General features: G+C 39.2%; 1 protein-coding gene and 1 non-coding gene across 9 annotated transcripts in view; one reads left to right on the top strand and one right to left on the bottom strand.

Moving 5' to 3' along the window:
• Positions 1-17: 17 nt before the first annotated feature.
• The window catches only part of LOC111246308 (multiple inositol polyphosphate phosphatase 1-like), a 37702-nt gene continuing 16392 nt past the window's right edge, over positions 18-21327 (bottom strand). For 4 of the 8 annotated variants that reach the window (XM_086985830.1, XM_086985829.1, XM_086985831.1 and 1 more), the window contains 7 exons: positions 5808-6015; positions 5321-5560; positions 4876-5126; positions 2689-2803; positions 1886-2090; positions 1602-1680; positions 18-1457 (listed from right to left, as the gene is read on the bottom strand). In XM_086985830.1, coding sequence (XP_086841956.1) covers positions 1137-1457; positions 1602-1680; positions 1886-2090; positions 2689-2803; positions 4876-5126; positions 5321-5560; positions 5808-6015 — 1419 coding nt within the window. In that variant the 3' untranslated portion in view covers positions 18-1136. Of the gene's footprint in view, positions 1458-1601; positions 1681-1885; positions 2091-2688; positions 2804-4875; positions 5127-5320; positions 5561-5807; positions 6016-7703; positions 8953-9134; positions 9280-17039; positions 17241-21327 lie in introns of those variants that run through there. The other 4 variants (XM_086985828.1, XM_086985833.1, XM_022795677.2 and 1 more) reach the window with 4 other exon arrangements.
• On the top strand, positions 9633-9705 carry TRNAR-CCG (transfer RNA arginine (anticodon CCG)). Its single transcript has one exon. It is a non-coding gene; the product is annotated as a tRNA-Arg (tRNA).

The raw sequence follows: 21327 nt of genomic DNA, 5'->3' as shown, positions 1-21327 counted from the left end.
GATCAATAGCTCGACCCTTATCACATAAAAAGCGCTGTAATAGTTTATTCAGTTTTCAACAAGAACATGTACAGCTTCACTTACATTATGTATGTATGTACCCTTCCATCCGTCTACTTTAGGTAAGCAAAATTAATTTGTAGTATAGTACATCTGCCCTTACACACAACGGGGCCTAGTCGCTATGAACCGGCGCTGCTTTGAAGCAGTAGCCTTTACTTCAGATTGCTTCAGTTGTCACTGATTGAACTACAATTATAGAAATGTTCGACCTGCGTTCTATATTAATATCTACAACCGACTCAAGGTAGCCTCGATTACGGAAGACACCTCCCTTGACAATGATCAGACTAGAATTTCACCGGGAAGAATTTACTTCATAATATTCATACAATACAGACGAAGCTCTATCCACGATATCCATGGTCTCGATGGATGACATTCGACTTATTATTACAACAAGGTTGGCGTTTAGAACAAACACACGCAGGCAAATAACGAAAATCTAAATCTCTGTCCATTCTTCAATACGTCTATCTATATTTTACACTATAATGTACGTTATATATTGATATCACACTCATCACCACTGAAAAACATGCTATTAATATCCCTCATAAACGCACCGTAAAAGTACCTGTGTATTAAAATGTTTCTCAATTAATAATTGATTCATTCGTTATTAACAGGCACACGATACAATTAGCTACCCACACATACGTTTCTCAGTTAGTTTCAATGGAAAAATGTGTAGTGTTGCCTCATGCGTTCGTTCATACCGCATCTACTAATTTTTCCATAGTTGACTCTAAAACCTATTCTTGAACATTAACGAAAGTTAGTTGCCTTAATTACTTTGTAGCAGCACCTAGCCATCTGTTTGACATTTATGAGCATATTGAAATGTCCACAAATGAATGACATATGTCATAGGCATGTGAAACAGAAGTTCCTATTCACAAGTTGGCGTCTAAACAGGAACTTGCCTCAATTCGACACAATTAGGTAGCATATTGCAACAAGTAATCAAATACTGGTTGTTGATAGTTTTCTCATAGACCAGCACTGCTAAGATGACGCTTAAAAAAATATCTCCATCCTATATAATTATTGTATGCTTACTATCTACTGCCCTGCTACGAGCAGATCTGTGAAATGTTACAGCTCGATGGGGTAGTCTGGAAAGCCTTTCTGAATTCCCTCAGTGGACAGAACTCAGTCGAGCATGCCGGTAGTTGTACGAGTCGTTCGTTGACGAATGTGGCCATTTTGTATTGTTGTTCCTCTGAATCACCCTCAGAAGCAGGACATGAGTACATCACGAACAGTATGTTAGCATTGAACGGGCACAGTTGTGATGACAGCCAGGATCGCTTCGCGCAAACTGAATCCCAGGTCATGGCAGGTTGTGCGTCGCCGGTATTATTGTCTCGAGCCACGCCAAAATACGACAACACCTAATAACCAAATAACTTGAGTTTACCATCGTCAAGTTGTTGCTTGTCCTAGAAACTTAGCGATAATGAATTGACTCAATAGAAAATCTAACGAATATCTATTTCATACGGTATGTTCGAGTAAAACGTAGGCCCTAATAGTACCTTTTTGAATGCTCCAGCATGACTAAAATGCAGAACCGTTCGGGGGTTGTGTTCTGTATACGAAGGTGCCTCTGCTTCACTGTAACAATACGTGTCGGATCACAAAAAGTTGCAACAAAGTTTGCCTCTTTAAGGACGCGTAATAACTAATAATGAATGATTAGATACTCGCTATTTCATTATCATTTGTATCACTTTATTATACTCATGAGCTATTGTCTCAGTTAATAATAAATTTAAATAAAATTAAAAAGCAACTAATAATTCAAAACCAGTGTACTCACATAATGTAGTCGAAAAGATCTTGAGCGATAGGACAGGCCTGTTGCCAGTTGCGGTGGTTGCCATAAGCGTCTTTATAAAAATCATCTAGGTCCTCCTGAAATTCGAGTAACTTCAAATCTTCCGTGGTAAACACAGCACACCAGGGCGACTTACCGATAATAGCTACTTCGTATCTGCACTGTGAGAACATTAACTTTATTTCACCTGGAATTGTTTATAAATTTAGGCCAGCTTAAATCGAAAAATGTAGAACACGCTCCTTTGTGTAATGTTAGAAAATAATTTGTTAAAAATTACCTACAGACCAACCAAAAATGCTTAGTTCAAAAAAATACTGTCCCAAAAATAAAATTTCTTGATCACAGTACCACTTTATGTGATGTTTAAATATGTGATGAAAATCTTACATAGAGGGCCAACGATCCTTGCCTTGGAATCATATTCATTTTATATATATACCCACTATATTAATAATATTGCAATTATTGTTAGAAAATACTTCGGCAGCGGTGGAATTTAAAACTAGAACGACTGGTGCCTTAAGAGAGTGCCTTAGAGCACTCGGCTACGCTACCACGTAGGCCGCACGAAAATAGTTTGCTTCTATTGATTCAACCGCAAGGCCGTCAAGCAGTAACGGCATATATAGTAGTATGGCAACCGAAATCTCAAACACAAGCATGTTGCTTGCTGCACAAAATGCAAAAGTTGCATGCATGTCTCTGACTCCAAAAACGAATAACTAGAATTTACTATGCGCAACGGTAGCCCCTCGGCGTAAATCTACACCGAAGTCAATTACCTTTTGTCACTTTTCTGCCAAGTCTCGAGCTAAGTGTTTCAAGGAGACTCGAATAATAGGTGCTAGCTTCAAGTTGCGATACTTGCGATGGTGTCTTGACGTATTTTCCCCTTCGCTGAAACAAACAAAAAGAAGTATAAATCATCCTTCGTTTCCTGCGCCACACAGAACGCTCGCTGCTGTTACATGTAGGCAAAAATTAACGGCAAACTTAATGCTAAAACAATTCGAAATCGAGCTACCATTGTCATCTGCCGGATGAATAGTGATAGCATACAGGTGGTGCAAGTGATCTAATGCAACAGAATCCGGGAAGGAGCTTGCTTTCCTTTTAGATTAACTTCAACTCTGATGCCACTGCGAAGCTAAAACAAACGTCTATCGGAAATGAGCTTCAATCTGGCGTCCATTTTGGCTCAACGGCATCAAGTGAAGTCAAAGATTGATGGCGATCACTATAAGATGGATCGAAGCGAGCGGTTAGACCTGGCGATTCAGATTCACGCACTAAAGTTGGAATCATCCTCTTATACCCGGGAATCATGTTTAAAAAATACGGGAGGCAGAAAATTAGACTTGTATTACTCACAGACACTCAATGGACCTGGTGGCCAGCCTTCAAAACTACAGATGTTTCATCTGGCCCGAAACCAACAATGAGCTGTTTAGAAAGAGCAGGTCGTAGCTGGCTTCTATCTTCGCTTCACTTTGAAAGTTCGCATATTTCGCATACATCGACCATTATCGACAACGCTTCATCCGAATTCACGACAAAAAGCCGACTCAGTATTTCTTATACATGATTATCCGCATATCCAGTTTGAACGATACGATCGTAAGGTTTCTCCGAAAAAAGCACTTGAGCGAGACAAAAGAAAAAGATGCACCAAGTTATGCTCCGTTATTGGTTGTCGTTTCGAGCTGTGTTCCGAGAAACGAGGTTAAATCTCGCCATTTGCTATATCGCACAGCAGCAGCAGCAGGTTGCTGAAAATACTGTAAATCGACATAAGGTAAGCAATATGCGATGCTTATTGCGGACTAGTAATAGCAGCGCCGCTTTGAGTAAAGCGCTAACCTTTTAAATATGGATTTATTGCCTGGATAATCGACCACGGTAAATAGCCGTTCTCAATTTTTGAGTGGGGACAGATGAAGTCGCACATGTTTAGTGTACTCGTCTGAAGATATGACGGGCGAACTTGCCAGTCTGTTGGTGGTCCAAGCAAAAGGACATGCTGATTCCTCAAACTGAGGATGTCAGCTTCAGATGCGAAATCGACAATTTTACTGGCTGACAGCCTGCCGCGTCTACGAGAGGAAAAGATTTGCTGGTTTACGAAAGAACTGTGTGGTGCATAGTTTTCGTTGGGTACACGTCTTTCGCACGCAGAAGCTGTAATATTATTCATATACTACCTCTAAATGAGACAATAGCCAATCATAATTCAAAGCTAGACGACATTTGTGGCATTGCTTGGAGGGCATTCCGTCAACGTGCCACACCTTTAGAATAGACAGTTTAAAAGAAGATAGTGCAGTTATGCTTCGTGCAAATCGAGGTATGCAATCTCATTGCCAATGCTATACTCGAGATTTTTATAGTGCTGCTGTCGCCAGTCGTCGCTACGTATCGTGCAATTGATAGCAGCGAACTGCATCATCGTGCATTGTGTGGGATTAGCAGACTCAGCGGGCTGCTGCAGATAGAGGTGCCACAAAACACAAATCCAGAATAATTTTTTACAGGTTCGAACATGAAAATGAGTACATCCAGACATGGGTTTCTTGTTTTAATGAAAGCTTGTTCCGCACGTTCATCGTTAACCACGCTGCTACTACCAGACTTAAATTCAGCTGTCCAACATTTGCGACATTTGGAAAATGATGCTACGGAGCCCCCACAAGCAGCCTCCATTTCGGGTCCAATTTGCGTAGCCGTATTGCCGTTCACGATGGCTTGAGCACTTAACGACAGCTTACTATTGAATGTTACATACTAACATTGACTGACATAAACAAATTAAATTGTAATATAGTTCAAATTTTCATGAGTACTGCTAGAGATATTGCAAAAAAATTCTCAGCGAGTAACGCTATGTTTATGCTGATGCTAAAAACTTTCCAAACTACCAATTTCTACGCAATCTAAATTTTGACCGATAGTTGAAACGATATTGTATTTACCGTCAGTAAATCACGACATTCATTATGGAACTGTAATAGCGGATCGTTGACGTTGTTCCGAATCTGCGGCTCAATGATGCTATTGAACACTTCTTTCGTGTACCATTGCGTCATAAAAGCGTATGCTGTGCTTCGGCTTCGAGCGCGCGAGGTGAAGTCGACCTGAATTGGGGAACTTTCGAACGGTCGTTGCTCGTGGAACACTGACGGGAATCGATTCGATAACCGTTTCACTGCAAAAAGGACAGGAACTACGGAACTTACCCCGATTTCAAACTTTACTGAATATTAGCTGTTTATACTAATTTGAAAAGTCAAAGTCTACGTATATGGGGTCGGTTACACTCGACAGAGCTGTTTGATTAGCAAATTTGCGACCTTCTAATTGCAGCCTTTCCACTCGCACTATGTAAAAAAACAAGTGTTTTTTTCGAAAATTTGTAACCTTGAGCTTCGGTGACAAGGATGCCTTCGGGCGCAATCATATTATCTTGATCTGGCACAAAAGGAAACAGCCACTTCGACAGGTCGTGCAAATCCTGTTTGCATAGTCGACTCTTCTCCTGACTTGTAATCTCTTTAGCCAATCGCTGCAATGTGACAGAAGCTTCCTCGATAGCTTTACGGTCAGGATACCGGGTTGTATGCCGTTGAAACAAGTAAAATAGCACAGGTTCACATCCGGCTGCAGTAGAACACCACAAAAAATTAAGCCGTGATAAATATTTATGTAAACTTGAGGTAATCAATTAGTTACCCAGCTGAAGACCTCTGATCCTTAAATAGACCTCTCACTTCTTTTTTAAGATAACGTTTTTAATGTATTTAGAAATTATAAGAGATTTTTTTGTTTATAACCTGCAATATATTTCACCAAAATATTAATGATTTTGTGATGGGAATGGGTAAACGACATAATCGTCACGGCTTACCACCGACTGCTGGAGGTTTCTCAAATTCATCCTTTGCGAGCTGAACGGTGACGTTATAGTCTGTTTTTGTGCCGAACCATTTGTACCGATCCTTTTCTGCTATCTCGCTGTAGCAAACTTTGCCATTAGCTGGCGTGTAGCAGCCAAGATGATGTTCCCGCAGGTACAGATACAGCAAGGTGCCGCCAATGAGCAGAAGCTTAATCACCTATAAGATAAAACACACAATTGTTTCTCTTTATTTGTAAAACTGCTCTTCTACCTAAAAGTTGTTGTCATTGTATCTAATCTCGATTTAAGTTATTCGCAAACGGAAAATATGGGGGAAGGAAAGGGAATGTTCCTCAAACAAAACTGTTGTCTCGCTACAGATTGTGTTAGTTTATGATTGTGTATCTTCAACTGTAATTTATCCATGCCTTTGTTTTTAGCCTCATATTTTAAAAGAACAAACACTAAATACACTAAACTTTGCGTGAGCCTGTTTCAACCGGTGTGTGTTTGTCGTCATATAAGTACGTGATATACAAACGTGCAATTCTACTATAAACTGATAGAACATAAAGCATTGTTTGGGTAAGCTTTTGAGGATAAGACTATAGATTGAATCCGTTGTTTTGGGCCTATAAGGTACGCTCAAATTTATGCCTAATAATAATCTCCTTAAATTACTTTGACCAGTACCATATCCTTTCTATTTGACGTTGGTAAAGGCTCAAGATAAGCCGACGATGAAAACTATAATCCAGATATATAATCTAAAAAGGTAAATTAATGCACTGTGTCTGCAGTTCACAGCAAAAGTTAAAGTTCATGTGAACTATCGTGGACATATTTAAGCGCTATGCTCTTAACCAACAGAGCGATAATATATAGGGATATTAGTAGGGGCTTAAAACATGACGCTTCGAGGAAATATATGCAAGTAGATGTACTCCAAAATGAATCAGTTAAAAGTTTAGTAAGTAAAATATACGTCCGTAAGGTGCACAAAGGGATCATTCGTTTATTATCATCAAACAAAACGTAAAAAATGTCTACATTCGCTTACATTTTTGTAACGGTTTGTCATTGAATTTACAAAAATGCAATATAACCCGCGAGCAATAATATCTTCATGATTAAATGTGTAGGATCGAATGGTACATTCGATGCTACATGTTTATATATATCAAAATTTTGCATCTGGATATCGTTCTGTATGATCAATGAACGTGCGAAGTACTGGATTGCGAAACTTGTTAGCACCAAAGCGCGACGAAGATTAGAAAAACCCATATGGATTTATGCTCTACAAATATGGACACTTTTTGTGCAGACGTCTATTTAAGTGCACGTTGTTTCTGTTGTACAATGTTTCTGTAAGGCGCTGTCTTTTGGCAAGAACGTACCTATAACAACTGGTAGCTGAGAGGAAGCAATCACAACAACCTTGAATCGTTATGTAAAAAGTCGAGGAACAGTATATATAAAAAAGTATATTCCGTAGCATCGAAGCATTTTCGTTCGTAGTTTGTAATCGATATGCATACGTCCAGGTTGAAAAAGATCAGGGGTCGCTTATTCGAAACATACGCTTTACAGTATATGTGATTGAGCAAATAATAGTACATAAACAACAGAATAAGTGTACACCGTTACCTAACAGACAAAAGTGAATACGGTAAGGATGAAATAAAACAGAAGTTGATTATGTTTGCATGTATGCAACATCCATTTACCAACGTAAAATGCAAAACGGATATAACGAAATAATCATTAACAAAATGACGATAACTTAGTTTTTATTAGCTAGGACCAAAGTGTGTGTAACGTAAAATACTTTTTACTTAATACCTTAAGCCACTCACGTTTGACCAATTTACCTAATATTGAAGTTCTTCAATATAAACCCACCGAAGAAGTGAGACGCTTCCCTTGAGCGTAAATCGCACTCTCAATCGGTGGGGGCCTGACAGGCTTGTCAAGTTCACCTGAGCTTCTTTCACCAGGCCCGTTATTTCTTTCACTGTGTTTTCCCAATGCAGCCAATTTTGCGTTCGCTTGCGAACCATTGCTCGGACGCCACCTTAACTCCATAGATCGGGTAGTCTCTTGCCAGGCGCACTCGTTATAGCATTCAAAAAACACTATCGCTATTTTCGTCGCGTTCGAAGCCACGCTAGCTAGCGCACGATCTATTCAAGGCCACAACTGGCAACCACGCACGCGTTGTATATATATACAGCGCCAGAAGACCGTTTTTACATCAACAACTTTACATCAGTTATTCAAGACTTAGCACTAACACAACCACAGGTCATCTTCTTTGAGCAAAAACATACAACTGTGAAGCTCGACGCCGGGATTTTAGACTTTTTATATTATCTTTAAAAACACAACTCTATATGGCAGATTGATCACAATTTCTGAGATATATACATAAACGCACAACCGCATTCGTACAAACAACCGTAACGAAAGCGCTGGGTCTTCGTGTCTGTTTATAAAATACTTCCGTCTAGTTTTTTCTCGGCCCTTTCATTCGACGCTTATGTTGGCTATCATCATCTGGCTGCGCAACGGTTACTCTGACAAAAATAAACGATAACAGTTCCCTTTGCCGGTCAGCTGATGCGAGAAAGCCCCACGCGGTAGCTCAAACTCGACGGTTGAGTGCGTTTGACCCTGAGGCCCAGAAGTAAGCCAATGAGGGCGCTGTCTGTCCAAATACATAGCTCTGTTTATGCCTCTCCTTTTCGGTATCGTAACTATTACGCGAGGCCAAGCTAGGTAGCCAACATAGACGTCGACACTACACTGCGTGTTATTTATTGAAATTTCTAATAAAGTAATACACAATGCCAACTTCAATTGTGAACGTTGACCTACTAAAATACAATACTCATATTAAATAGTATACTGCATATCAAGATGTTTCTAATTATTCAAACGCATATTATTGAAACTCTATGAGCGTTTATTCTGTTTAAACCCATAGTCATTTTGCATGTATGACATTAAAAACATAAAAAATATAAAATCTATTGATAATGATGTAGCTGGTGTGTTATATTTGTACTATTAAAAAAATTCACAACATGATAGTTTCCTGAACAAGACTGGTGTGCATTTCTGCTACGTACAGAAACAGGTAAAAATAGATGCGCCTAAACAAAGACAAGTAAAAAATCAAATGCTTATTAACAAAAGTATACTGAACAGTATTTGGCGAAAATCCATATGTTCCAGACAGGACACAAAGGTTCACGACTGATTATGGAAATATTTCCCGATATATTGCGATCTCTACCCGAAACGCTTGATTGTATCCGTCGGAGCTACTACCTTATTAATCTTCTGTTTGTTTCTTGTATTCTACATGCGTCCCAAGTTGGTGCCAATTTAAACGCAATGATCTCATACTAGTTTTAGGTAAAAACCTAAGTACATCACGAGCAACGCATAGTAGCAATAAAGGAAAAATCCACACAAACATATCTACGTAAACCGACACAAGCGCCAGAAATTGATCGTTGTGTCGTGACGCTGCTCAACCATTCCCTTCCCCAACGCTGGTTCTTAGATCATTGTCGCTTGCCACAGAATCACTGGCGCTCTCTCTCTGGCGTGGAGCTGCCTCGATACTGCTTCGTCATTGAATTCCCAGTGCACTGCTGCCGGAGACAACCATCGAATCGCAGCTACACTTAAGTCGTTCATCATATTCATTCAGTTCCATAAAATCATTTTGAAGTTGTTGACCTAATTAATTAGTTCTAATGGTAAGGCGTTGCATTGGGTAAAAAGTCGCCTCATTACGGTCAGTACTATGGTGTTAACTGTGCTCCCGTGGCCTAATGGATAAGGCGCCAGCCTCCGGAGCTGGAGATTGTGGGTTCAAGTCCCATCGGGTGCAGTTGAGGCATGCTTTTGCAAAGCGTTGTTTAAATTTTTCTATTCTTCAACTGTCAATGGTAATTTTACACAAGGCACAACATATCTAGAGTCGCATATGGGGCGAGGTAAATAAAGCGAGAGACAACTGAATATTTTTTGCAATTATTCTAACTCTAATAAAAATAGAAATAAAACAGCGCGTTATTCCCCTGTTAATAGCATATGTATTTTAGCTACTGACAACTCAATACAACTATGGAACTCACAAGGCTATAATCAGAAGGACTAACTGTTCGAGCGGTAACTGGTCTCGTAATGTGGCCTTAAAGACAAAACCTTCTTCCGGTTCTGCTTTAAGCCCTGTGGTAACCTTTGAGTACAACGTTCAATTGGCAACATCTTAGTCGCTTGTAAAAGTCATCTTTTATTAACTGTTTTATTCACTGTTGGCCGACTAACCTTTACAAAACAATTTATTTTTTGTGGACAAACAGGTTGCATTTTGCTGTAACGGCATTGATAGGGACGAACAATACACTGTTCTTTTGCTTGTAGTAGCTATGCTTCAGAAAAGGATGTTTAAATTCAAATGCTTTTCTCAGGTCGTATGGTTCATTGAAGCCAACCCAGAAGTGGGTCCGAAGTCATGAAAGTAAATTAGCAAAGTGTATTATTAGTACAACGTTAAGCATGCGTTCATTTTACTTTGAATAGCTAGGCCATTTTGAACCGGCCATAATGTCCTGTGTCCAATACATCCTTAACTTCAGTCTTGTATGCCCAGCAATGTGTTCGACGTTGAGTGATTTCTAAGTACGTAGTATTGTTTGATGAATATGTAAGCGTCAATGACTGCGATCTGAATGAAAACTTGTGAGAGGCCAAAACTCAATAGATCCTAGCTGAAAACCAAATGCGACAGATCAAGATAAATGACACGATACATCTTCCTCTAACAAATGATTGACTTTAAACGAATGCTTTATACGGAAAAGCGATGTAGGGGAACATTTCTTTAGCGCAACCGCACACAATAAAACGTCTAGTGAAAAATAATTGAAATATTGCAAATATCATATACTTTTCTAATTTTTCTTTCTAAAGATTCTAACTTTTCATACCCTGCTGATAGTAAAATAGTAGTTATAATAACTTTTAAGCTAACGATGAAAAATGTCATAAACTGAATTTCTGATAAACCAGGTTGTTGGCTAGAGACCGCTATTTCAAATAAGTGAATTTTCTGGTTATGGCGAAGATGTCCAAGTAATTCTCGCGTAGCAATAATGTTCAATTGGATTTGGATTTGGATTTTGGAAATCCAATTGGAAAAAATTATGGGAGAAAATTTACTAAATCAGATTTTTCCAATATTTCTCGATTGGCGCATCCAAACAGGTTATGCGCTATTTTTCAAAATAGGACCATATGTGGTTTCTGTAAACATCTACAGAAGTTTCCTATTTTTGATCTACAGTTTTTGGCAGATGACGAAGGGAACATTTTGTGTTCGCTGCGTGAGTGTATCTAAACGAGCGCTGTCTTTAAGAAAGCACCAAGATAGATATCGTATGAATTGTCGCAGGAAATCATTATAAACTATCCTTGCCACTAGTAACACATCATCGCAGACGGAACTACGAAGTCTTCATGCGTTGATCACACTGATTTTAGCGCCGAAAACATTCAACACTCACGACGCTTTGTCGCCGTACAGGTTGTACTTAAGTTGTGCAATTCATGTGACGAAGCATGAATCAATTTTAGATTAGATAGTTTGATGTCTCTTGAAAAGGCGCAATTTCTACGCTACGCCTTTTACGTCAAGAACGTTATATTAAGGAAAAAAATCCTTGAGTACGCCATTGCTGAACGTAATTATAGTTATCTTTCGTTTTGAAATAGCCCGCGTTCAGCTCCAGAGTCGATTCGAAGTGCAGTGTGTGCTCATTTAGCTGGTCTCAAAGCTTATAGACAATACCATAAAGAATATAATCCGTGATTGAATTTCTCCCTTTTACCTGGAATCGCTATGAATCCGTAATACCGAAGCCTGATCTTAGGAATATATAAATGTGGTTAAAGAGCGAATCGAAGACTAAGATACTGACCATTGGTATACCAGAGGCACTCAAACACAGCCGATGAGGAGTGCCTACATTCAGCAATATTATAGAGGGCAACGCATGTATATTTCATGTCAGTGAAGTATAGGGTACATTGAGCCTATTCTATGCATGGATAATGTTGAAAGACTTTTTGCGCAATGATCAACATTTTACGGGTCACGTAAATTAGCGAACGAAAAACATTTCTAGTGGGGTGCGAATTATTGATATATATATATATATATATATTCTAAATAATAAGGTATACACGGCTGACCCACTTGTAAGACAATTGTAATTGTTATGACCTTCATAACGAGTGTCTATGTGTTAGAATCTTTTCGTCTATCGTCTGGAGTAAGTAAAACGAATCTTTTGTCATGACGTAACTTTGATGCTCTTTCCTTTGGAATATGAGAGTGAGTCGAAGGAAAATAGATATTAGAAAATATCAATGTGTTCTCGCAATTTTCAGTTTATTTTTCGGAAATGTTTATCGTAGCTTAATAACGATATTATGCATCTATTGCTAAAGAAAAAACGTATGCGTTCCACGTAAATTTTGGACACAAAAGCCATGGACCACTGGTTTCGTTAGATCCACAATTTAATACCCGTTCGAATGTTGAGCTGTAAGCGTTAGATTTTGAAAGCTTTTTTTTTTTCTATCGATATTATATAGTTAAATAGTACACACTAAGAAGTTCAAAATTAAATAACAAATATTACACACATTTTTGTTGTTCACCACATATGGCGACGTTCTAACTTATTTGGATAGTAAAAAGGTCCTTTTCTGCTATAAAATTGGTCAGGCCTTTTCAAAAAGGATTTCGTTGATATCTAAGCGAGACGTCAAGACGACTAGGTGCAGACTAGTCAAGTTTTTACTAACTATTATATGCTAGATTTTCTATTATTTACCGATCTGGCTATCGTGAATACGTTTCAAGGGATTCATTTGTTGTTTGCACAATTAAGCGTTGTTAGTTGGTCGTCATAAAAACAACAAAATAACCACGCTATTACACGTGTGCACTACTAGAAAGCCGAATATAATTACTGTAAAGGATCTATTATTATCATTTTATGTAGAAAGGACACCCAGTTTATAGGAGGTGCTCGTATCTTGGATGCAAACCAACTGCTATAGTACGAATATTATGGCGGGCAAATTCTACGAACCCTGAAGTCGGCTTTTTGTATAGAGTAATATATACTGTGTGTTGTGCGTAAAAGCATAATTTCAGTTGTTCCACGTGCAAACTATGTGTGTATCTACATTCTAAATATGTTCAATTCCGTGCGGCTATTGCTGTCGTCACCTTATTCATTCGTCTACGATCGTCCCGTGCTTGTATATAAGTGAAAACGGATTACTTAGTGTTATCGGTCTAGCTGAAGACGTAAGCGACACCGCAAGGCTCTGTAAACAACATGTTGTGTTGATACGATCGCAGGTTTCTAGAGAATTAACTCTTAACGCTCTTACTCTACGGTGTTCCTATTTGTCGTGCGTCATCCATCAACTGGGGTTCAGTGTTCTCAGCCGCTTGTTATTTTTCAAGGATTACAGCATTGGTATTTTCCTTTTCGCAGCGAACAACCACTGCGCCACCTGTTAACACATAATATCATCATCGAAGTGACTCCAACTGTTGATTACAGATCCCATCTTTGATCCCTACTGCGCATAAACGATGTTTCCGTCTGTTCACTTTGACATAGATTTGCGTACATTCGAATCGTTCCTGAAACCGGCCTTGCCAGATTTTTGCCTATTTCACACGCGCGGTACTCTAATACAGCTAACTTCAAAAACTTGGAGACGTTTATTAGATGGGCGGGACGATATTCAATAGTAATGTTTGGTTCACCATAAGAGCCGAAACGGGCTTTTATTCGCGTATTTCATCGCAGTATCATTACATCAGTACATTTTCTTCATTTATACGTATTCATAACCTCTTGTCCTGCAAGCCAGTTTAAAGCGATTACTAACTTTAATAACCAGCCTGAATCCCCATCGAAACCTTAAAATTGTAGCCCATCCATGATGTGTCTTACCTCGCCTATAAACAATGAAGCACCCAGTAAACATTCAATAATGAAAAAAAAAAAACAATTGACAAAAAAAATACACACACTGCGATAAAATAGGACACGATACAATCGGCCTTACTGCATCAGACACTAGAATTTCAAGTTACTTTCCCTGCAAAGGCCTTTAAAGTAAGTTTCTACGCATTCCTACTACAATGTCTGCTTATTTGCTTGACCATAGATACTTGTCAGCGATTCGACAATAGCAGTATAAATTATTAAGCGTGATTTTAACTATTATAATAGAGTTTGTGTAGTACTTGTCGTTGGCGCCATCGATCAATTGGCGCCAACGCTAAGGACAATGCTCTGCCCTGTCCATAAGCAGTCAGTCTTGGCGCTATCTGCAGACTACTATGTTTTGCTAATTTAAATTACGGTTTTGTAAAGGAAGGTCATGTGAGTCCTTATTAGCTGATGCTGAACAATGAAGTATACAAAGTACCGCTTTTTCCGCTAATTTAGCCTTTAGCTAATTTAGTAGCCTCTAATATTAACATTTATTTTTTTTTTTTACATACATTTCTCGACATGAACAACAGTCGCTGGAGACGAATCGTTCGCACTCAACAGCTTCGATTTACGAAAAGAACAATCGCGCATTACACATCTGCTAGTGTCTGCCTCTGTCTGTTCTCTCAGGGCTGAACATGGCCGCAGCAAACCTCTCTGTAGACTCCTGACGCTAGACGAGTCCACCTACCCAGGGATGTTACTGTTTGTCGTAGCGGCGTTACAAACGAATGGTCAGGAAGGGGTCTGGATGACCTTCTAGCCTGACCAAGTTCTTAATATGTGTCGTCTGCAGAATACTCGCTTCGACTGTTAGATTCGGAAATTTGAAACGTTTCAATCCTCTGGAATTACTCAAATAAGGCCATATTAACTAGATAATTGTGTTACATTGTGGAACATCTTTTAAATCTAAGAATACGAAAAGTCAGGAAATCATCTACTACAATATATCAGTCCTTATACAAATATGGGACAGATCGTGCCACGCTATCACACATCGTATGTGGTCGCTATGGGGCACCCTCAACTGCTAGCCAACTACCATTAACGACGAACGTTTTGGATGTGCTGCATGCCGTGTCCCGATGCGCTGCTCACCAAACGCATTTAGTGCGTTAATTACCTATGGCTTCTAGCGTTTCGCATTTGATAGTACGCTCGGTAAAAGCCATCGCCGCTAGTCGCACTTGTCTGACGCTCCATCGTACACGAGCATAGATTTAGAAAAGAAGTAGTCCTTCACAAAATAGGCCCTGCTTCTTCATAAACAGATCGCTGAACTGTGTTGTCAGTAAATCTACTACAGTAAATGACAACTACCGGTTTGATATTATTTACTTGAAAGCACCATGAAACCACATATTGCCTAGAGGCAAAGTCGTGGTTAACCGCCCCGTGACCAAATGCAGCATCATGTATTGGATACGGCGCTGATGGGCGTGAATAGTCGTCCGATGCTGGGATAGATTCGCTCATTTTTCCTCTCAGACTGATGGTAGGCGTATGGATGTTTGCAAGTAGAAGTAACAAGGGACGAATAAAATAATCTAACCGACATCTTTCAGACTATTCCTTGAGCGTCTCCCTTAAAAACGTATTTGTGTTTCAATCATGCAAACTATATCAGGAGCAAAGATTTTCTGACCTAACTTGAATATGCTTCATGCATCCAGCTTACACTCTCGTATGGACATATTTTGTATACACACGCTATTGTCCCTTTGTGAACTGAAGTTACTCGAATTCGTCTTAAGACAGGAGACCCTCAACATGAATCATTTGAACGCTGCTTCTGTTTGCTTTCCTCAAGACGTTACGTACCAGATGAGATATACCGTTGTGAGTTGTGATGAAAAGAACATCGCATCTCCTTTTATTCCCGTCATTTAAATCCAAGTACATTTGTCTTATACTAAATATTAATTTTCGGTCTGGGCTATTTCAAGTAACCCACTTTGTCCTTCTTTGCCAAAAATTCAATCTTCGAACTGTTTCTATATCAATATCTGACACGTTCTGCGTGCTTTCAGCAACTGTGTCCACAGTCCTGGAGCAGTCTGGCGTGTTGACACTGCAGCGTTGCTGGCAGCCGAAGAAATCTTGCTTCTTTTTTTTTAGCTGCGCTTCAGAACGGCGAACTTCAATAAACGCTTTTACGTCTTGTGTTTCACATGACTTAATAAAATAAGTGCCCGTGAGTATTTGTCGGCGATAAGCGCTACGACGACATATGCCATTTACGCTAGCTGGAATTGAGTCAGTTAGCAAGTACCAGATGCAGCAAGCTCCTAATACCATTATACGCGTACATTTCACGTTCGAGTTGCTTTACGTAATCAAATCTATAAACCGTTCAGGGGAAACAATACGCAAAAACAAATATTGTAACTATTTCAAAGCAGACAGGTGCTCGATGTCGGTGCTGTCGATATTGTATTTAGTAGTATCGTTCGTTTCGTGACAATGGCCGCCATAATGTCTCATTCGTTTTAATCGATCACGATAAAATATAAATTTGATTGATTATAAAATGAACGATTGTCGATAATATCATGCCGAGGTTAAAAGTAGCTGCTGGACCCTCAGGGTACGTCAACAAATTCTTTTTAGTCAAACCCGGACAGCTATCACGTGCGCCCGCAATTTTAGCGTAACCCACATAATTGTGGTAATATCCAAAAACCTTTCAACGTCACCCGGCGATAAGCATGTCCACCTTAACGCATCGCAGATATTCATAATGCTGATAGCAACGCACGAAAGTCCACGATTTTCTCTCGCTGCATTAAAAACAAAGCCTTCCAGTCAGCCCCAAAATACATAAACAATAAAGCCATTATTGTTAATTTTTCGTAGCTTTTCATGCACTTGATATCCAGGCGTTTCGTATTCTATACTCTCCGTTGTGGCAATCTCAAAAGGAATTATAATAGGCAAAAACATCTTTAGATCCTGTGATTGCAAGTTGAATTTAATCTCTAATAAATAAAAAATTATAAGGATTCTTTCTTCTTGGATGGCCACCACTTTCTTCACCGTCCTCAGTGTGAAGCAACAAATCTATTTGCTATTGCCTTTCAAAACTTAAAGAAAGTTTTAGCAAAGTCACTTCAACGTACATGCTCACCCTTGCATCACCGTTGTCCATTGGGAAACAGAAGTCCACAGCGTTACTGTTTGGCAGAACAGCCCTTCGCCACATTTCTTGACTTGGCGTTATTGTCCGTGAGGTAAAGCATGAAGCCTCTATATGGCCCGAAAAGGACGCATCGTGGCAGTTAAAAGGAGTGCCGAAGTAAGTAGGCGAAGTAGGAAGTACATGAAGACGACTTATGGTCAAACGATTCCGACATAATGGCGACGGACGGAGTCAGAAGAACCAACCAGGAAGAACTGAAAAGTCGCAAAACATCCAGAAGCCTAACAGGCCGATGAACAATGAAGCGTTGGCGAGGTTACTGCGATCTACATAGGGGAAAAAAAGTTGACTTTTTCCGCTATCTTTGATCAGACAAGCGACGATTAGAGCCCGGTAAAGTAAATAACAAATGACGGATTTCATTAATCCGTCTGTAGAGGCTTCGTCAATTTCTGAATAAACACCAAAAGTGTTTAATCGACCATGTTGTGAGTGTTTGACTAACGATAACGTCGGTAAAAGTAGCTCAGGACGACTTTTATGTAGAAATTACTGCCGTTGACGATGGTAATAGAGCAGAAAATCTGACTCTGATAGGATGTTGTGGTTTATCTGTTCGAAGCAGATCCTCTACGATAAATTGCCTATTAACACTAAACAGCGAGTTCTCGTATAAGTAATACGCCACTGAAGATCACACTTACGAGTAATTTACGTTCGTCCAAATAAAGAATGGGTAAATTATCATCAATATAGGTAGGGAACATTATATGATATAACGACAGACTACTAGACAGTAACTACGAGAAGTGTGGGTATCATTCATTAACCTTGACTCACATCATGTTTTTGGGGTAATACTTTTTTTAAATTTTCAAACCCTGAGACAGACAAAACGCGTGCTACCTATCTTTTAATTATTAGAACTGCAGCTTCCTAGTGTCTCCGACTTATATACGTTTCAATTACCTGATTTAAAAAATGTTATTTTAAATGTATATTTTCCACTTCCAAATATATTGTTTATCTTGTTCGAAGGAAGACTGAATAAAAAAACAATCAACTCCACAATCTGTTAAGCCCAGAGATCAGAATTTTGGTGGAGTTTAAGGGTACCATCTTAAACCTTCAAAGTCAAATTCTGCCTTATATACTAGTTGACTATCTTTGAACACCGTACTTCGTCCAGCGAACTATATGGCGGTCATAAATAGGCTATATATTTCTCTTTAATTTAATAGCTCTGTACTTTACTACTTGCTAAAACACTGGCTGGCTATATGGCAGTCCTGTCGAACAATTGCGTTGTGTCATTATTGAATGAATTACTGCATAAAATTGATAGCAAATTCTGGCTATACAACGATCTTGTACCAAGTTCATTCTCCCCGAGTTGCACCATTTATATATATATATATATATATATATATATATATATATATATATAGTGTTCTACTATTAAACATCGATTGAAAGGCATATGCCTGGTAGTCATAATAAAAGTAAGGCATAACTAACGGGTTGTACTGGCATAGTAAATGTCAACCCTATCTCCCCAGTCAACCCGACCAGCCCGTCGTCTCCTCTCGTCCCAATGCTAGACAAGTCCGCTGGCGGAAGATGCTTTAATTACGCCTATATCATATTAATCGTGACGTTCAGTCGTCGCACTGCGGAAGGCTGTCGGCGCAATGATGTCCAGGAACCTTCTCGTAAACTTGATTTGGGCTTGACCAATCCCGTAGATAGGGATACTTTGTTTGCGTAGTAGTTACCAGTTCGCACGGGTAGCAAATAGCCACGACAAAATGCCGTTTCAGCGATATGTTATGATGTCGACATATATGCGTGCACTATAGTTGGGCGGTACCAAGCCCGCTGCCTTCGACATGTTAAGAATAATTTTAGATCATAATATGGTGCGGACCCATGAAGGTCTCTTTCCGATTTATCACCGAAACGCAATAACTTTATTCCAATGCCTCTTCCTATGCAACCGACGTTCGACACACCCTTCAAAACGGAGTAATAACGTCAATGTACGGGTGCAGTAGCTAGATCTTATAACTCACACATTATAGAGAGCTTCTAATACGATAGTATTTTTCTGAATATGAAAGATATATTTTTTAATGTGGGATTAAACGTGGGACAAAACATCCTGTATAGGCTCTCCTTCTATTGAGATCCCGAACAAATTCTGTTATCGAGTGACAGCGGTGCCATTTGGAACGTTTTTTACGTTTGTTTCGATGAATCATTGGGAACATTCTACGATGAAGTGGCTCTACATATCATGGAAATAAGATTCTGCATGTACTCTTGCCAGTTGCTGTAGTCGAAGGATGAAGTGTCCGTTCGCCGTTCGATGCTAGGGGAGAGGTAAACGATGAGGACGCGTCGACCGCATTTATCTGACGTCGCCTTTGCTTTGAAGTCAGAGCGAAGCTTCGCTTTGATATGATACTTCACTTGCCCGCTCTGACATTACCGGAAAGGAACGGTGACTATTTGTCCCTACAGCGGTAACAACAGTCATATATACTTGCCTTGCGAGGGAATAGGCCATGAGCGCTCTCTCTATCTCGTTATGTACGGCGTGCTAACTACAATAAACATACCTCTCATATATAGTGCGCTAGATAAATTATCGTAGAGCTACTCTATTTTTGAAGAGATATTGTCCTAGGTACGTGAACAGTATATAGAGTAGCATGTGCATGTATTACGTTCTACTCGTAAGATTCTTATATATTTGATAACAACAGAGTCGCTCCCTAAAAAAAAAAAGTGACTGAACGGAAATCGCTTTCGAGCGCGTATCACGATTTAGCGTATTACTGTTTTTTTTTTATCGTTTTTTGACTGGCCCCCTGTATTGACCGTCAAAAGTTACTCTCCAGGTTCCAGAATTTCTAAGAATTTTACCAGTGTTTGTTCTGAGTGAATGCTACATCATATGACCGCAGTGTTTCGAATAATCGGTCACAGCAAATTTTAAACAGCTAACACCGCTGGGACTTTGTACTACTTAGGTTTAACTTAAGAGAACAGTTACCACTCATCAGAGTCGTGACAAATGATATCAAAGGATTACCTAACATAAGTTGCTAGACATTTTTTGGCATCCATTACTACTAAACAGTTCTATGAGTTACACAAATCTAACGGATTCTTCTCTCAGCAGGTCGGCGAATTTTATTTCTTATAAAAATATAGCTTGTTGAATTGTGCGCCTCGAACATGTGATTTAGAATGAAAAATATTGCGAAGTGATCATTGTTTGTAGATTTCGAAGTCTAAGAGGGCGGTCGGTGAACAGGGTTTTTTCTACATAAGTAACAGCGCCCATTTAAATGATAATCGTTTTGGCCTAATGAGGCAAACAAGGTACCTTCACAGAAGCTCAGACGAGATACTCGACGTGTCGAACAACGTTTCATGCTGCTACGTTCGATACATAGAATATCGTACGTTGCTTAATGTATAACCTCTCCGTAGACAAAATGAATATGTTGCAAGTTATCTATTAGTGAAACTGGTAGTTGAACCAGGCCAGTTTTTTAGGCTGTTTTTATCTAGATAACTATAATAGTGTACATGAATAATATGCGAACAGCCACTGATGGGAAAAAATTAACAAGCACCGAATAGTGCGTAGAACAAGGCTTGCTTTATTTTCATTTTAAATTATATTCCACAAACTTTTCTTCCCAAAAGATGTAGACAGAATAATTCCTATCTTATATAGCTAGATTGTTCCAACAGAGCGTATTATAGCGCTTTATTGATGATGTCTCAATTTCCATTGCCGCTCAAGGCCCGCTGTTGTGATGGGATAAAAAGATTACGGAGATCCTGTCTCTGTTTTTCTGATAACCATCATCATCTATAATGGGTAATGCGGTTATTAAAACTATTTGTTTGTATCATTTGCCGTAACACATTGCACATCCGCGGTCTGTTCGTTTATATAGATTAACAGTAGTTTATTATCAGAACAACAAACAAGCCTATTTACATATATTACCTTTCCTGAATGTTGTTTTTCCCCTGAATCAACCACCTCGAATCAGTTTGGGTCCTTAAAGCTCGAATCTCTAGACAATCACCCACAAATAGATATACTACTGAATTTATACGTTTTTATATTCGATTATCTCTGTACGCCTATGACCGTATGATTTCACCATCACATTTTTGTTTTTGTCAGTACAACCACGTCTAAGAAACTAACTTGTCGCTAAACCGTCGTCTATGTAAAGGACTGTCACAT

This window comes from Varroa destructor, unplaced genomic scaffold, assembly GCF_002443255.2.
Source record: "Varroa destructor unplaced genomic scaffold, Vdes_3.0 BEIS01000003.1, whole genome shotgun sequence".
NCBI classification, from domain to species: domain Eukaryota; kingdom Metazoa; phylum Arthropoda; class Arachnida; order Mesostigmata; family Varroidae; genus Varroa; species Varroa destructor.
The sequence above is the reverse complement of the archived record's forward strand: the minus strand, read 5'-3'. Positions and strand labels throughout refer to the sequence as shown.